This window comes from Octodon degus, unplaced genomic scaffold (genome assembly GCF_000260255.1).
Source record: "Octodon degus isolate 3935 unplaced genomic scaffold, OctDeg1.0 scaffold00174, whole genome shotgun sequence".
NCBI lineage: Eukaryota > Metazoa > Chordata > Mammalia > Rodentia > Octodontidae > Octodon > Octodon degus.
Window position 1 is genome coordinate 941,752 of NW_004524750.1, and position 17,773 is coordinate 959,524.

At 48.7% G+C, this 17,773-nt stretch overlaps 1 protein-coding gene across 2 annotated transcripts in view; it reads left to right on the forward strand.

Annotated features, from left to right (window-relative positions):
* The window catches only part of Psme4 (proteasome activator subunit 4), a 124,025-nt gene that overhangs the window by 83,468 nt on the left and 22,784 nt on the right, over positions 1 to 17,773 (forward strand). The window contains exons 45-46 of one of the 2 annotated variants that reach the window (XM_004643409.2): positions 1,922 to 2,060; positions 2,583 to 3,990. In XM_004643409.2, coding sequence (XP_004643466.1) covers positions 1,922 to 2,056 — 135 coding nt within the window. In that variant the 3' untranslated portion in view covers positions 2,057 to 2,060; positions 2,583 to 3,990. Of the gene's footprint in view, positions 1 to 1,921; positions 2,061 to 2,582; positions 3,991 to 17,773 lie in introns of those variants that run through there. The other variant, XM_023703556.1, reaches the window with a different exon arrangement.

Consider the following 17,773-nt stretch of genomic DNA (forward strand, 5'->3'; position numbering starts at 1 on the left):
ATGCACCAGGAGGGCACAGTGGGGGCCCATTGTGTGCCTTGTACCGTCAGTGGTACAAGTGGATCTGATCAAGTTGATCAGTCTTTTTCCTAATAAAATTTAAAAGTCTGTAAATGGCCTAAATCTAAATTATGTAAATTTAATTACTGTCCAAATATAAATATTAATTGGTACTGTTCATCTCAATTAAAAGGATTATAACGAATTTATTTCATTAAAAGATTTATTAATCATAAATGTTTTAAAAACATTTTATACAGAAAGGCGCACCAATTTGTACAGAATGTGCAAAAGTGTTATAACACTTCTTTTGGGTTTGTGGCCACAGCACACCTGTATTTTCTGGTAATTTTTGATAGCATTCTCTACATTGCTTGCATGCATTTCCTGCTCTTCCAAATAAGCTTTTGTAAAGTGAAATTTTTGAGTAATTTATACTCTGGCATTTCTGCATGAGTTAATAGTTTATCAAATAATTCTCTAAATTTTAACATGGAAATCTTATGAGTATCCCCGTTAAGTGTATATAATATGCATTTATAACCACTCTGGCGGGGGCAGGGGGATAGCTCAGAGGCTGTGCACCTACCTGGCAAGTGCAAAGACCTGTGCCAGACCCGCACTGAGCCACCGAGAAACCGGGTGTGGTGGCGCATGCCTGTAATGCCAATGTTGGGGAGGCTGAGACAAGAGGATCACTCTGAGTCCAAGCTGTGTAGCGAGACCCTGTACCAAATACACACCTACATACATAATCACTCTGGTGCAGGTTAGTTAAGATACAACTTTTTAAATACCCTTTAATGCTTTCCTTAAGAAACTGAAATACAGTGGGGTGTGGTCTGCTAACAGTGCCTTTCTTTGTGTTATCGTAATCAGACACACGCACACACACCCCTGAGGAGCGCACACACACACACACACACACACACACACCCTTGAGGAGTGCGCGTGCACACACACCCCTGAGGAGCGCGCGCGCACACACCCCCTTGAGGAGCGCGTGTGCACACACACCCCTGAGGAGCGAGCGCGCACACACACACCCTTGAGTGCGCGCGCACACACACAAACACACCCCTGAGGAGCACGCACGCACACAGACACACACACACCCCTGAGGAGCACGCGCGCACACAGACACACACACACACCCCTGAGGAGCACACGCACACGCACACACACCCCTGAGGAGCACACGCACACACACCCCTGAGGAGCGCACGCGCACACACACACACCCCCTTACCCCTGAGGAGCACGTGCACACAGACACACACACACACCCCTGAGGAGCAGCACCAGACATCCTGGACTGGTGGGATGGTTGGCTCAGGTCAGAGCTGCCTGGAGTGAGACAGTGGAGCACATGGTGCAAGCTTTTGCACACGTTGTTGTCCCGTATAGATGGTTTCTGTCCTTCCTAGCCGAGTGGAAGTAAGGGCTGCCAACATTGTCTGGGTGGTTAAATTTTATGCTTTTGTTTTTCTAAAATTTTGCATCTGAAAAGTAATAAGTAGGAAGTACTGATGATACTAATTTATTTTATTTTATTTATTTATTTTGGCGGAACTGGGGATTGAACTCAGGCCCTTGTGCTTGCTGGGGAAGTGCTTATTCCACTGAGCTATCTCCCTGGCCCAATACTAATTTAATAGTGAACGTCAGTATTCTAAGTTAAATGGTTCAGAAGACCAGTGACTCGGTGATTTTGACCTCTGTAGAGAGGTGCACGTGTGCATTCGAGCTGGTCTGATGATGCGGTGTAAGTCCCAGCGCTGCCAGCACAAAGCTGGTATTTGTTCAGAAGCTGGGCTGAAGAACACGAGGACCTCTTGGCCCTGGAGCCTTGTAGCTAAGTAGCTAGGGGACCCCAGTTGTTCGGAGAGACTGAAACCTTTGTGGGTTGCCTGCTCCACAGATGACTGTGAAGAAGACATTGTCCAACTTCCGAAGGACACACCATGACAACTGGCAGGAACACAAACAGCAGTTCACAGATGACCAGCTGCTCGTCCTCACGGATCTCCTTGTGTCCCCGTGCTATTATGCATAGGAGGGTAAGTTGCCCAAGTTGTAGAGCTGTGATGTCCTCAGGCAGGTGACTGAAAAGGGGCAGCCTAAAGATTTCGCCGACACCCTCACTGTGATTGCGCTGTTCACACACAGCCAGGGTGCTGTTCGTCTTTACCGCGGCTCCTGAAGCTGGGTGTGGAACTCGGGCAGTGTGTGCCTCACCTACATGAGGCCCTGGGTTCCCCCAGGGCCAGAACGAACAGGACCTTTGCATGGCCACTGGAAACAAGTGCCACAGCATGTTGTTGTGCCTGTTTGTTTTACTATTAAAAGTTGATGTAATTGCTTTAAAAATGATGTGTTAGTGGCCGTGACTAGTTGTTTCCTGGGTGGGTCTGGGCATTGGGGTTGCCTGAGCAGTTGGAGGTGTAAGAACTTCCATCTACCCATTCTTTAAAAGGGCCCAGAAGCCATGTAGTGAGGTAGGAATGATAAAACCTCAGTTTTTAGGTCTTTAGAGTTGAGTGTCTTGTTACCAAATAGAAATGTTTTCCTCCCTGGTGCAGACGGCCGGTCCTCAGCTCGGGCTCTTCTGGTCACGAATCCCAGCTCCTCAGGTACCATCTGTGGTGGCCTCTGCAGGGCGAGACGCTCTGCCTCTTCTGAGCGCTCTTCGATTTGGTGGTTTCTGTGTTGGGTCTCCGTGGTCTGCATTCACAGGTCCTCAGCTGCCATTTGTTTCTTAACTTGTCCCAAAGTGTTTCCAGAGTATTGATCACTCTTTGAAGCATCTGACAGAGGCTCAGACTACAAATAAATTTCCCGTATGATCATGGCATCCAAGACCAAGCAGAGTCTAGGAATTCATTCAGAAAATTTTCTTGGAGTGAAGAGTTCCCACCAGTTATACAGGTCCTGTCATTTCATTCATCTCAAGTTATTTTGGTTTCTTCCCCAATGACTATTGGGCTTAGACGGCAGTGGTCACGGGCCGAACACCCAATGCCTGAGAGCCACGAGGAGGAGAGGGCGGAAGCAGCCCAGCCCCGGGCCCAGCACGGCCGACAGACCCTCGGCTGCCTCTCAGCGTGGAGCCCTGTGCTCCCCACTGACCAGGTTTCTGGTGCTGAATAGAGCCAGCTGCTGAAGAACTGGGGGTTTGGTGAATTAATTTTTGATTGTTGTGTGTGCATACAATGTGTGATTTTTTTTTTTTTTTTTGAGAATAAATAACAGTAAACACCCTGGCTGATTGGTTTTTACCTGTATTCTTTACAAATATTGTTTGACCCTCTTTGAAAATGTTACACTTCACCAAAATGAACAACTGCTGTATTTGTGAAAATTCTGTAATTTGTTGCTTTTTATTTTATTATTTTTTAATTTTTTGCCTGCCGAATCGTTGAGAAACTAATAAGGCTTGGTATTTAATTGACTTGTTTACTATCTGTTACATAGATGTAAAAGACTGTATAAACTGTAGAGCTAGCTCAGCGAGATTGTACAGATAGGGCCCTTCACAGCTCCTTTGTGTAATTGATTTGTAAAGACTCACATGTAGCTCTTTATTACAGTGATTTGGGGCTTTTATACCCACTGAATGCCATTTTTGTGTTTCTAAATTATTTTCTTTATCATTTTATGTTTTAAAAGCTAAAACATGGGGGTTTTAGTTCTCTTGCCATTAGTGTCTGGATTCTATGTAGCTTTCTGTGTGCGTCTCTAAGTGCTCACACGTCTGCCCGTGGCAGATCTATAGGATGCAAGCTTATCTGCTAGGCTGAGGTAACTTACAGGTTGGCAAATGTCGTCTTGCAACAGCCCTGTGCAGTCTCCCGTGCAGGGGCGCGTGGTGGCTGCGGAGGCCTGGGCCGCGGCGTCTGAGCTCGTGGCGGAGCCCTGTGCAGCGCAGTGCCAAATGGACGATTTCACTTGTGTAACTAGTTTAAAGCCCAATAAAAGGATTGTTTTTAACCCCTGGCTTTTGTCTTCATTAAGAGGAGATGGCAGCTCTGTGGGCAGAGACCCCTGTGGGTTGTCTAGGCTTGAGTCTGTAAGTCATTCTCTCTGACCAGAACTAATTATTTCAGTCTGCCCTGTTCCCTGCAGGAGCTGCCATTTTGGGGGTGTTTTGTTTTGGAGGGTTTTGGTCTCTTTGAGATAGGGTCTTGCCCTGTGGTTGGGCTCGTGTTGAGCTCACTGTGTGTCCCCGGCTGGATGGCGACCTTCCTGCCTCAGCCCCTGAGTGCTGAGAGCACAGTTGTGCACTGCCACAGCCAATGTGACCATTCTCATTTAATGAAAGAAGAGGTTCGCGTCAGCCACGCATGCACAGTGGCTGCCCTGTCGGTGGCGCACGTGAGCTTTCCCTGGGGAAAGGGACACTCCTGGGGTTAACGCTGACTGAGGCCGTGGCTTTTCAGAGCGGTGGACCTAAGAATTGGAGATTGTGTTAGTGCGGGTTCTTGCCTTCTGCAGTTCACGGGTCAGTGTCTGGTCCGGAGACCACACTGCGGGGTGCCGAGGCCTTGTGCTGCGCCACGGCTCCGCGGTTGTGAAACTGCCTTAGCAATGGTCTGTTAGTGGGAGCTTCAGGTATGTAAGACACTCGTGCCTCCTGTGCTCCCTCCCTCCCTCCCTCCCTCCTCAGGGTGGGGCTTGGGCACTGTCATCTTAACTGGTGCTCTGTGAGGGTCAGTTACGCAGCCAGGACAGCAGCACTGTGGAGACCGAGACCCACCGTGGGCCCAGGAACAGGTCGCGGGTGCACACTGAGCGTGCCTCCCTGTGGCTGAGGCCGTCTGGGGGTGCTGTTACCTTGCTGTCCCCCACATGGGTGGTCCATCTAGCAATGAAAAACTTGCGTCAGCGGCCTCAGGAATGAAAGGAGAGGAGTGACTTGGGTTGTGACTGCCTTTCCTGTGGCCAGATGGTTGAATGAGTTGCATTTTGGCAATATAATTTATATGGTCATAATTTTGATACGAATTTTTACTCTGAAAGCTAATTCTGCAATATTAATGGATCTTTTTTCTGCAGGTGGTTTATAACACCTAAGGGCACCGTTACTAATAATGTGTATATGTATTAGAATTGCTGTGTTTGGGCTGGGAAGGTAGCTCAGCGGTCTAAGCACCTGCCTGGCAAGCACAGGGGCCGGGTTCCGTCCCCAGCCCTGCACGCCACGCCAAGCCTGGAACCCCAGGTGTGCCGTGCCAGTCGCTGAAAGTAGGCCTGGTGGTGCATGCCTGTAATCTCAGTGCTGGGGAGGAGGCTGAGACAGGAGGGGGAGTCCACGCTGTGTAGTGAGACCCAATACCAAATAAAAAATTGTAAATAATTTAAATGGACTTGCTGCTGTGTGTCAGGAATTGGAGCAGGGGTGTTCCTGAGGAAACTGAAAAACACTGCTGATGTTATTTCTGAATGGAACCCTGCTGGCATAGTCTGTACCAAGTACTTGCTTTGCAGACCGAGCTGCTAAAGAGCAAGTTTACGCATCAGCTACTCAGTACTTGGCTGTTCTCATAAGAACCCGTCAGGCTGGAGGTGGCACATGCCCACGCTCTTCCTCAAAGGGTGATGGGACGCTGCCCTGGGCTGAGGGCGGGGGTAGCTTGCTTTGTGCTGGGACAGGCCCACTCTTGCATGTGTCACCAAGGGTCAGCGTGACCCTGGACAGTGAGGTGGCCGCTGGGTCCTGGCTGCGACGAGCCGGGTGGTGAGCTTGGCCACTGGGCCAGCGCTGCTGAGGCCGTTCCAGGTTTCTCATCACTTTGCTTCTCTCCCTGGTAAGTGTCCCCCGTAGGCCTTTTGGTGAATTCACAAATATCCCAACACGCGTGCAAGTTCTGTCAGACTGGGTTTTGGGATTTTTTTGTTATTTTTTATGTATTTGGTACAGAGTCTCACTAGGCAGCTCAGACTCTCGATCCTCCTGTTGCAGCCTCCTTAGAGCTGGGATTACGGTTGTGCGCCATCATGTATGGTCTGTAGTCGGTTCAGTGCGCCTGAGGGCCCCGCCAGCTCGGCATGTGGTGCCTGGGATTGAAACTGATCTGGTCAGATTGGATATTTTTTTATTTTTATATTTTTTTTCTTGGAACCGGGGATTGAACTCAGGCCCTTGGGCTTGCCAGGGAAGCACTTACTCTACTGAGCCATTTCCCCGGCCCCTAGATTGGGTATTAAAGGTCTCATTTGTAAACACTGTCACAGAGCCCACTGGCAATGGAACTGCCAGGGCCACAGGCATGCGAGGCAACCAACCCTCTCCCACTGGACTAGGTCTAGTCCCTAAACTAGTTTTGCTCCTTGTAAATTTCAAGTATAATTCCAAACACGTTTTATCACTTTGATTTTTACAAGTGGCATCCTGTACAGTGTTTCTCCCAAAGGGAGATACACAGCCAAGAAACCTCAAGCTTGGGAGAGAAACACTAGGAAATAGATTTTTCCAGGTGTTACGCTGTGCCTGGAAGTCCCCCAAAGCCCCATGTGGCCATTTCCCGAGGTGGCTGGATCTAGTGTGTGCGAGGCTGTTGCGGTTTGTGTCTAGGTGTCCCCCAAAGCCTCGTGCAGTGAGTTTGTGGTTAATTCACGAGCCAGTGCAGGGATTATGGGTGTGAGCCTGCCCAGCCTGACCAGCCGCCGCTGCTGCTCCCGTTTGCTCTTACTGCTCGCTGTTTTCGTCTGCCGGTGCGCGCTGCCTTGGAGCCAGCTGAGTCTGGACTGAGACCTCCAGTAGCTGAGCTAAATAAACCTTTCCTTGCTTCATTTTGGGTGTCAGCTATTTGTCCCAGCAACAAGTGAAGAGTAGCCGAGACAGACGCCGAGGTCGGGGCTGCTCCGCTGGGCCTGCCGGGGCCCTGTGCGGGCCGTGGGGAGGCCCGCCCTGGTGTGCGTGCTGCCTGCCCGGGAGGCGGCCTGGAGGAAGCCAGGCCAGGAAGAGGCTGCAGGGACCGGCGCCCGCCTGCCTCCTTCCTTGGAGCTGGCGACTCGGGACCGCAGCCGCGACAGGCCCTCCCTCCTCTAGCTGTGAGTATCCGCGTGTTGCCGAGACCCCCTCCGCCCCGCCCCGCCCCCGGTCCAGCTAGGCCTCTCCCAACTCGCGAGGGGCCTGGCCACTTCCCGCCTGCACGGAGCCCGCGGCCACGAGCCACGGGCCTGGCTGGAGTGTGGCCTCCGATTTCCGGTGCCCCTCACAGAAGCGTCTGTGAAAGACACAGCCGCACACCCTCGATCAGACTGGGGCGACAGGGCTCTGCGCTCTCCCCGGTGGTGCTGCAGACTTGCTCGAGGCCAGCGTCTAGGGCTGCGTGGCCGCTGCCCGGACAGGCGGCGCGGCCCTTTCTGTTTACTAGGCATAGCTAACAAGTTCTTGTTTTTGTAAAATAAGGTCCTGGTGCTTGTCCCCTTCTGTCAGCCGAGAGTTGAGGCTCGGACCTGCGGGAGGACGCGCGTCCCCAGGACGGTGCGCCGCTGACCCCACGTGCCGCAGCTGCCCTGCAGGGCCCACCGCGGGGCGCAGCACTGTGGCCCGGCTGGACCGCCTCGCGGGTGACAGGTGCATCCCGGCGCTGTCAGGAGGTGGGCGCTGTAGGGAAGGGCCTCCTTTCTCACACTGACTGATAGGAAAGTTTCTGAGCTACTGGCTCATCCAAGTTTAAGCATTCAAGCGGGCATGGTGGCGCATGCCCGTGATCCCAACACGCAGGAGGATCACTGAGAGTTGAAGACCGGCCTGGGCTACAGAGCGAGCTCAAGGCCAGCCTGGACTGCATGTGAGATCCTGTCTCAAAAAGACAAAAAAAAAAAAAGCTTAAAAATTGAATTAAAAGGGCCGGGGAGATGGCTCAGTGCAATATGTACTTCCCTGGCAAGCGCAGGAGTCTTGAGTTCAATCCCCGGTTCTGCGCCCCCCCAAAAAAGAAATTGAATTAAAGATTTGGCAAAGATGTTCTTTTGTCTAAAGTGTTAGTGTCTTGATTTCCTTTAGAGAAACTTGACATTTTAAGATTGTCCTGTTTTGCTTGGTGCCTGAGACAGAACCTGGAGCCGCCGGCGTGCCGCGCATGCGCTCTGCCAGGAGCTGCGCCCTCGGCTCTGGCTAGATTTTCTTTTTAGGTATGATTTTTGCTAGGGTGTTATTTTTATAAGAATATAAAATTTGTACTGTAGAGATAGCTCAGCAGTCTACATGGCTGTGCAGGCAAGTGCAGGTTCAATCCCAGGTGCCGAAAGCCGTCCAGTCCGCCCTAGGCCCGCCTAAGCTGGCCACCGAGTCCGGCCGTGGTGGCACATGCTGTAATCCCAGCGCTGGGGAGGCTAACGGCAGGAGGATCACTACAAGTCCGAGCTGCATGGTGAGACCCTATGCCAAATACATAACATTTTAAAAAAGAATATAAAATTTGATTATTTGAACTACTGAAATAATTCACTTTTTTGGTAGCAGACTGATTTGAACAAGTAATATTGTTGATCAGAAACCCAGAACTGTATTTCCATGCTTGGAAACTAGGTATTTTTCCTTCATAAGACAGGCAACTAAGGATGTTGGAGTACTGGACTATTATTGTGTCAACCCCCCTCTGCTCCCCTCCTCCTGCCCTCCGCTCCCTCCTCTCCTCATCCCCCTCTCCTCGCTCCCCTCCTCCCTTCCTCTGCGCTTTTCCCCTCCTCTTCCTCCCTCCCCTGCCCCCTTCCTTCCCCTGTAGTTCTGGGGATTGAACAGGGCCTTGTGCTTTCGGTAAGTGTTGCTCAACTGAGGTAGATCCCTAGTCATTCTTATTTTGTGTCAGTTATATAATTAGCTTATTGAAGGACAGACGTGTTTGCTTGTTACAGTTTTGGCCCGCGAGGCTCCCAGCCCAGCTGCCTCCTACACCCCGGGAGTGGTGCTGAGCACACGGTGCACCGCGGGCATGGGCGCTGCCGTGACGCACCAGCAGCCCTTACTCTTGCTACAAAGGCATGGGATGAGCTGGGGAGGGTTTTGTTTTCCTTCTGAATGAGAAAAGTTACCGACCGCTTGACTTTTCAGCTCTTCAGCGGTGGCCAGCTGTGTGTGTCCATTACTGTGGTGACTGTGTTCAGGCTGTTTCTGTCCCACTCATCTTAACCTGGAAATGAGCAGGAAGGCTAAGCGTCTCTAGGCCTGGGACTAACTTTAACATATTCTCTGTTATTCTTGGGTACAACTGTGGACTCATTTTTATTTTTGTTTTTTTTCTTTTTCTTTTTTATTTTTGGGCAGAACCGGAGATTGAACTCAGGCCCTTGCACTTGCCAGGCAAGTGCTTATTCTACTGAGCCATCTCCACAGCCCCTGAACTCATTTTAATCCAAAAGTATTTGTATTATGCAGGATTTGAATTCACCAGAAGTTTGGAACTGTAACTGTCAGACTGAAGCATCAAAATACAAAACTGGTCTTTAGAACCCATGGTGGCCCAGGATTATCAATCACGGCACATCACAGAGTCTTTGTTCCTTTTGGAGCACAGAGCCCCTCGGTGTCCCCAGGGCCAAGCCTTGAGCAGCCCTCCTGGCGACTCCGGCTTCGCAGTCCCTTCTGTTTCTGAGCTTGAAGTTCGGCTTCATTTTGTTATTGAATTCGCCTCGCCAGAGCTCATCCGCCCCTTCTCTCCTTCATTCTCTCCCCTTCTTCTTTTATTTTTACTATTAAATTTGGTAGCAGAAGAGAACATAATCTCTCGCTGGTTCTGGAACTGAAAACTGTGTGTGGAAGCGCCTCCCTGTGTCAGGCGTGGATCCGTCTTCCACGCAGCGCTGGTCGCAGTCCTCAGCACTACCTCAGGCTCGGTTCATGTCTCGCTTCCCTTTAAGGATGCAGTCTCCGGGCCCAGGTAAGTCAAAGAATGGTGGTGAATTAAGAATGAGACTTTTGGGGCCGGGGAGATGGCCCAGTTGAATAAGCGCTTGCCTGGCAAGCCTAAGGACTTGAGCTCAATCCCGGTTGTGGAAAAAAAAAAAAGAATGAGACTTTTGGCTGAGAAAACAGCAGAGCGAGCGCAAGGTCTGTTTTCTGGTTTAAAAAAAAAAAGACTTTCTCTTAATTCAAAATCTAGCATTTATTCTAATAAACCAACTTTATAATTAATGAAGTTAATCAGGAAGACATTTTGCATTTTAAGGTGCACATTATATAGATAGATAATTTTGAAAAGGCATTTCAAATCTGATTTAATAAAGGTTATAACGAAAGTCATTTCTACTTTAAAAAATTTGAAGTGTCAGTTTTCCTGTGTGACTTTTGAGTTTAAGATGGTTTGGTCAGGGTCAGGGAGATGGCTCAGGGGAATAAGCACTTCCTTGGCAAGTGCAAGAGCCTGAGTTCAATCCCTGGTTCTGCCAAAAAAAAAAAAAAAAAAAAAAAAAAGATGATTTGGTCAACATGGGGTCCATCTTTGGGGGATAAAAATTATAGCAAGGATAGAAGTAAGTGTGCACACATGCAGGATTGATTTTCTTTATGCACGTTAAGAAATTACGGGTTTAACTCGCAGGAAGTATGTGGTGGGGTGCGTGCTTTGCTCCCCTCCATACTGGTTCTGTCACGTGACTGTTCACTAACGGCATGTCCCTGTGTGCATAAAGCCACACAGAGCTGACACACGGGACTCGTCTACTGAGGGCTGCAATGAGCCAAGCGCAGAGGGTGTTGTAGAATGCGGTTAGTTTGCAGTTCTCTTGATGCTTTTCTGTGATGCAAAGTATGTGATGTCTTTAAAACATTTTATACTGATGTTTACAATTAGGCTAGATTTGTATTTCCAGTCCTTTTAATGTGCTTTTTAAATTTTTAAAAAAAATGTTTAATTGATGCAGGGTCTTGCTATGCAATTCAGACTCGAGTGATCCTCCTGTCTCAGCCTCCTCAGCACTGGGATTACAGGTGTGTGCCACCAAGCCTGGTTTTGGGGCCAGCATGGCATGGTAGTGGGGATCAAACCTAGGTCTTGTGCTTGCCAGGCAGGTATTTAGACTACTGAGCTATCTCCCCAGCCCTTAATGTGTTTTCAAAATAAAGTTTGGGGAAAAAAAATAGGTAAAACACTAACATCTTGAATGCCAGAGTTCAATATATTGACTTTCCTTCCCACTTATTTAATAAACATCAGAGCCTGATAGTAATTTTTGTGAATAGATATATTCAGCCTGGGGTGGCTGAAGAGGGAATTATTTTCCTGTAAAATAAAATACTGCAGCCCAGTACTCTAGAAGCCAGGTGAGAGGTTTGCAAGTTCAAGCTCAGCCTGGGCAGCTTAGTGACTTTAAATCCTGTCTCAAGAAAAAGGTGGGGAATGAAGATGCTGTTGCTCAGTGCAAAAGCTCTGGGTCCAGTAAGTAAGCTGTAGAAATAGAATAGCTTGTTTGACTGCATTCTGTAGCATATGAAGAGACTAACCACGAATAGCTGGTTCAAAGGTTTTATAAGGAAGGCTTTTTTTTTTTTTTTTTTTTACCCAAGGGCAGAATCCTACATGACATTTCTTTTTCCTTTTTTTGGTACAGGGCATCAAACTCAGGATCTTGCATTTGCCAGACAGGTGCTTAGGCTACAGAGCTATCTCTCTGACCCCCAAATGACATTTCAATAACCTTTAAGATTAACTGGACTGGTGGGATAGCTCAGCGGACTACATGCTTGCTTAGGCAACTGCAGAAACTAGGGTTCGATCTCCAGCACCACAAGCTATGCTGGCCTGGCCTCTGGCTGCAGAGCCAGCCACCGAGACCAGGGGTGCTGGCAAATGCCTGTAATCCCATTGCTGGGGAGGCTGAGACAGGAAAATCACTATGAGTCTGAGCTGTGTAGCAAGACTACCAAATACAAGTGAGTGAGTGAGTGAGTGAGTGAGTGAGTGAGTGAGTGAGTGAATGAATGCAGGGCTGGGAATAGCTGAGACAGAGGGCCCATATAGCATGGGTAAGAGCCTGGGCTCAACTCCCAGGAGCAGGAACAAACCAAGCAATATGCAAAACTCGTGCAATTTTACTGCTTGGGGTAAACTGAACATTAAGAGAGATGGGCAGAAGTGGAGGAGCCGCTGCGAACAGAAATGGCCACGGCAGCGTTACTATCAGTAAGCCTGCGAGCGAGAGCCACGCTGTGGAGGATAACGTCCTAACACCAAGAGGCCCAGCCCAACAGTAACGTGATGGCAGTGCTCCTCCCTTGTGCGGAGACCCAGAGATGCACCCGGAGCGTAGACGGGCCTCTGGCAGCACGTGGTGCTAGGAGACAGAAGCAGTAATGTGGCCTTCAGGTGGTGGTGGGCCTTGGAGAAGAAGGCCAGTGACAGCCAAGACAGTTGAAGTAGGGACTCGGAGTCTGAGTGGGCAGCTGGAGGCCCGCGGCCGGCCGGCAGCGCAAGGAGCAGTGCCATTTGTTCGTAGGAAGCAACCGGAAGCACAGAGGAGAGCGGAGCCTAACACCCCGTAGGTCTAGGCTGGGTCAAGAAAACAGAAAGAGCGGGTGCCTGGCGTGCGCTTGCAATCCCAGCATTTTAGAGGCTGAGGCAGGAAATTCATTTTCAGTTTGAGACCAGACTGGGCTGTGCAAGAGTTCAAGGACAGCCTGAACTAAATAGTGAAATCCTGTCTTAAAAACAAAACCCCACAAACAAAATGAAAACAGAACATTTAATGAATATAGTTAGAAAACAAAGTTCTAGGTGTATATACTTAATTTTATACACAGAAAAATAAGATTTAATATTTTAGCAGAACTATGGAAAATTATACTAGACGTCAAAAAACCAAAAAGCCCTTCATAAAATAGAAATGCTAAGGCATCCCCATTCTGGCTTAACAAAGATCACCAGCGCTGCACACCCAGGCACACACACATCCTTTGCTCACATTTTTGCCCCCGGCACCGGGGACTGAACTCAGGCCCTTGTGCTTGCCAGGGAAGCGCTTACTCTACTGAGCCGTCTCCGTGGCCCTGTACCTGCGTTCTTGCTTTCTCACTGCCTGCTTCCTGAGAGCAGGGCTCCAGTTACAGGTGGACAAGCTGTCCTGCAGCTTTTCTCTTTTGTACTGTAAGTATGGAAGCCTATAAAATGTGTAATTTCTCTGGAAGGAAACCTTTGTCTACAATTTTCAAATATTTAAAAAGAATTGCTACACGTATTGTCCTAAACTTAAGGCTTATTCAGTGAACTTAAGTTTTGCTCTTTCGTTGGCACAGCGTGGATACTCACAGGACAACACCCTCAGCACAGGGAGTCCGTGCCTGTGCGCAGTGCCTGCGCGGTCCCCTCGCGTCCCCTCCTGTCAGCCCTCTTCCCTCCCCACTCACAGGAGCTTGCTTTCCACTTCCTTCTCTCCTCATTATTGTCCCTTCCTTCCTTCTCCTCCTTCCCCTCCCTTGTTCCGCTTCACATTTGGAGATTTTCTCCCCACTTCCCGAAGTCTTTTATACAGTTTGGTCCTTCTTTGCACTTTCGGTTTCTCACAGCAGAAAAGCAATGTGGTGTTTATGTGCATCCAACTTACTTCACTTAAGATGTGGGCTCAAGGTGCACCATTTCGATAGAAACGTCTCGAGTTTATCCTCTCTGGCAGAATACTCCTCATTGTGTTAAAGAACCTCACATCATCTCTCTCTGTGTTGGCTGACGGGCGTTGGAGTGCTTTCCAAGATTTAGCTGTCACAAATGGTGCCACTGTAACAGACACGGGTGTGCATGTATCGTTGAGGTATGATGCTTTTAATTCTTTTGGGAAAATACCAAGAAGGGGACTAGCTGTGTCAAATAGAACCTTTAGTTTTAGTTTTTTTAAAGGACTCTCCACACTGATTTCCACAGTGTACTCCCACCAGCAGTGAGAAGAATATTCCCACAGCTTGTACAGCATTTGTTTAGGGTTGACTTCTGGGTAACAACCATTGTGTTTGGAGTGAGATGGAATCAAATGCTGCTTAAATTAGCATCCTTTTCTTTCTTTTCGTATTTTAGGGCAGGGTCTACAGGGTGTTCAGGGTCTCTACTAGATCAGACTCGTAGTGATCCACCTGTTCACAGCCTCCCAAGAGCTGGAAGTACAGATGCGCGCCACCACCCAGTCTTAGTTTCCATCTCAGCGTGCCCTGGGGGCGGGCCAGCATGGCAGGCGGGGGAGAGCCCTGGCCCCTGAACCTGGTTGCGGGCGCTTCAATCCACCCAGCTATTTGGCTGGCCCTTGCATCTCTGAAATGATGTGATGTTGAAAATTTTTTCATATAGTTATTTGCCATTCTATTTTTTCATTTGAGAAGTATCTGTTCATTTCAGAGGACCATTTTTTATTGGGTCATTAAATTGGGAGCCGTCCTGGATTTCTAGAGGGTGGTCATCTTCTTACACTGCTGGGTGCGGGAGGCCCACCAGAGGGCTGCTGCCCGCAGCATAAAGGCAGAGCAGGAGAAGCTGCTGTCACACTGTTCGGCATGCTGTTCGGAGACGCTGTTGGAGCTGCTGGAGGACCTTGTCAGGCGGGCTTTCGGGAGGACCTTTGGAGAAGCCGGGTCATCTCGAGCATCGCTTCCTGGCTCTGGAGGGCAGACAGTGCACTGCTCAGCCTCCCGAAGCTGGCTGTGCGGGCTTTCCCGATGGGAGCTCGGAGCCTCACTGCTGCTGAGGACTGCTGTGGTGCTTTGGGGGAGCTCTGGCACTTACCTTGCGTGCCGCTTCCGGGCCCCAGCACAGGTCCTTCGTCCCGCAGGAAAGGATTTTCTGGCTTCCACCACTGACCTTCGGGACTTCCCACACAGATCTTTGAAGAGGGCCCGCAGGAGACTTTGTCCCATGCTCTAGGCCTTCAGTTGGGCTTGTGGGAGGGATCATTATGAGTTTTAGGATTCAGCTGGACTCATGCAGGATATGAGGATCCAGGCCCTCCACCGGATTCTTTGGCTTTTAAGTATATGGACAGATTTCCTGCACTTCTTGTATATGATCCTTTTTTATTTTTCGTGGAACCAGGGATTGAACTCAGACCCTTGTGCTTGCCAGGGAAGTGCTTATTCTGTTGAGCCGTCTCCCCGGCCCCTGTATATGATTCTTAGGTGATTCCTTATATTATACAATGTGTCCCGTATTATAGTTTTCCCTGCAAAAATACCCAAACCATGACAAGGGCAGTCCTGATTTTATTTTTCTCTTTTTGAGACCAGGTATAGGGATTTATTGGTCTCAGTCTGATCAGTCCTACCTGGTGAGAAGCAGTGGCAGGAATGAGAAAAGGTAGACAAGAGGACAAAGCCAGACTTGGTAGTGGCTAGTCTGCCTGGTTGGCAAGACAAACCCAGCAGCACAACAAAGCCTATGTTTATTCATCCTTTTGCAAAATTAGTAACACGTGACACAAGGTTGCCTAGTGACTAGCAGCCGACATTATCCAGTCAGGGTGCTTATCTCAGGACTGAGGAAGCTTGTGTGCTTTAGGCACTGAGGCCTAGTCCTGCCTGTACATCTTTGACTGATTTTCCAGCTTTTGCAGCTCCCAATAACACAGTCTCCCAGTATAGTTTAGGCTAGTTTTAAACTCGGTGGCAGTCCAGGCTGGCCCCAAATTCACAATGATCCTCCTGCCTCAGCCTCCCAAGCACTGGGGTTAGATGCGTGCTCCACCACACCTTGCTTTGTTCTTTGTTCTAGATATTAGTCCTTTTCCCACACTGTGGGTTGCCTCTGTACTCCATTGGTACTTGCCCCCCTCCTCCTCTCTTCTTTCTAGAACCAGGGATCAAACTCAGGACCTTGCATTCATTGGTGCCTTCTTGTGGTTTGCTCTGCAAAACCTCTTTAATCAGATGGGATCCCGTTGTTCTTTGTGGTCCCAGTTCTTGGTAGTTCCTGTGAGATCGGGTTCTGCTCTCGGTCTTTGCTTGAACCAATGTCTGCAGAGCTCTGCCAGTTCTTTGGAGGTCCCATTCGACTCAGCTGTTCCCCTCCTGCGTATCTTCCCAGAATTAAAAGCATCATACTACAGTGGCATATGCACATCCATGTTTATAGCGGCACAATTTGTCATAGCAAAGTCTTAGAAACAACCCAAATTCTCATCACCGAGGAATGGCTAAAAAGGTGCATTCTGTTTATACAATGGAGTATTACTCAGCAATAAAGGATAAACTGGAGACTTTTATAGGTAAATGATGCAATCTGCGAGCATACTCATAAGTGAAATACCAGATGCACATGTGTAAACACTGTATTGTTTCCTGGTGAGCCCATATAAATATGTATTATATATATATGTATTAGATAAAATATACTAATTTTTCTTAGTTGGTTGAAATGAAAGGGTTGTGCTAATATTCTTAGTACAATTAAATGCTGGTTATCTTCTATTCTGAGTAAATGATTTAAAGATGATAGTATGCAATGTCTTCAAGATTACCCTCATTACTTGTTTTATTTTTGTGTGTGTGTTAAATTCTATTTATTTTTATAATGTATTACTTGGTTTTGAGATTTTGCATTTTTTTCTCTTTAACACAAAAATATTTTTTTTTGCATTTTTGTCTTTTCGAGACAGGGTCTCACTATGTGGTTCAGGCTGGCCTTTAGCTCACTGTGTAGCCCAGGCTGGTCTTAAACTCACAGCAGTCTTGCTTAAGCTTCCGGAGTGCTGGGATTACAGGCATGCGCCACCACACCTGGCAGTAGGAGGCCAAACCTGAAAAGTCTGACCCCTTCTATCTTCCAGCACACCTAGTGTTTCAGGTGTAATACATCGAACTTTGATTCATGCCAGTTGTACTTTAGTGCACCGTGGGCCTCGTTTTAATCTTTGGCATGTGGAAAGCCAATTTTCCTAGGACCTTTTATTAAAGGGGTTATCTTGGGTTGGGGAGGTAGCTCAGTAGAATAAGCACTTGCCTAGCAAGTGCAAGGGGCTGAGTTCAAGCCCCGATACTGAAAAAAAAAAAAAAGTCTTGGAGGCCAGGGAGATAGCTCAGTGGAATAAGTGCTTCCCTGGCAAGTGCAAGGGCCTGAGTTCAATCCCCAGTTCCGCAAAAAAAAAAAAAAAATTTTCTTCCAGTGAATGTATTTGGCTCCTTTGTCAAAGATACTGTGGCTGAGTGCATTTGGAGTTGTCTCTGCACCTTCTAAATGTTTCATTGGGCCAGGGAGATAGCTCAGCAGTCTAAGCTCCTGCCTGGCGAATGCAAGGACCTGGGTTCAATCTCTGGTACTGTGTGCCATGCTGGCCCTGCACTGGACCTGTCACCAAAACCAGGTGTGCTAGTGCACGCCTGTCATCCCAGCGCTGGGGAGGCTGAGACAGGAGGATCACTACAAGTCTGAGCTGCATAGTGAGACCCTGTACCACATAAATAAAATGTTCATTGATCCTCAGATCTTTTTTTTGCCAGCACCATGTTTGTTTTTTGAGACAGAGTCTGGCTACATACTGCACACTGCACTTGAAATCATGATCCTCTTGCCTCAGCCTCCCTACACTGGGACTACAGCCATGCACCGTCAATGCTTAGGCCCATGCTGTTCTTATCACAGCAGCTCTGTGGTATATATATATATTTTTTCTTAAATGCATTTAGTACAGGGTCTCACTACACGGACTGGAGTCATAGTGATTGTCCTGTTTTCAGCCTCCCGATATTGGGACTCCAGGCGCGCCACGCCCAGTCGCATCACTGCCTCAGTGCGCTGTGGGCGCGGGGCCAACACAGCAGACGGGATTGAACCCGGTCCCTGCGTCTGCCTAAGTAGGT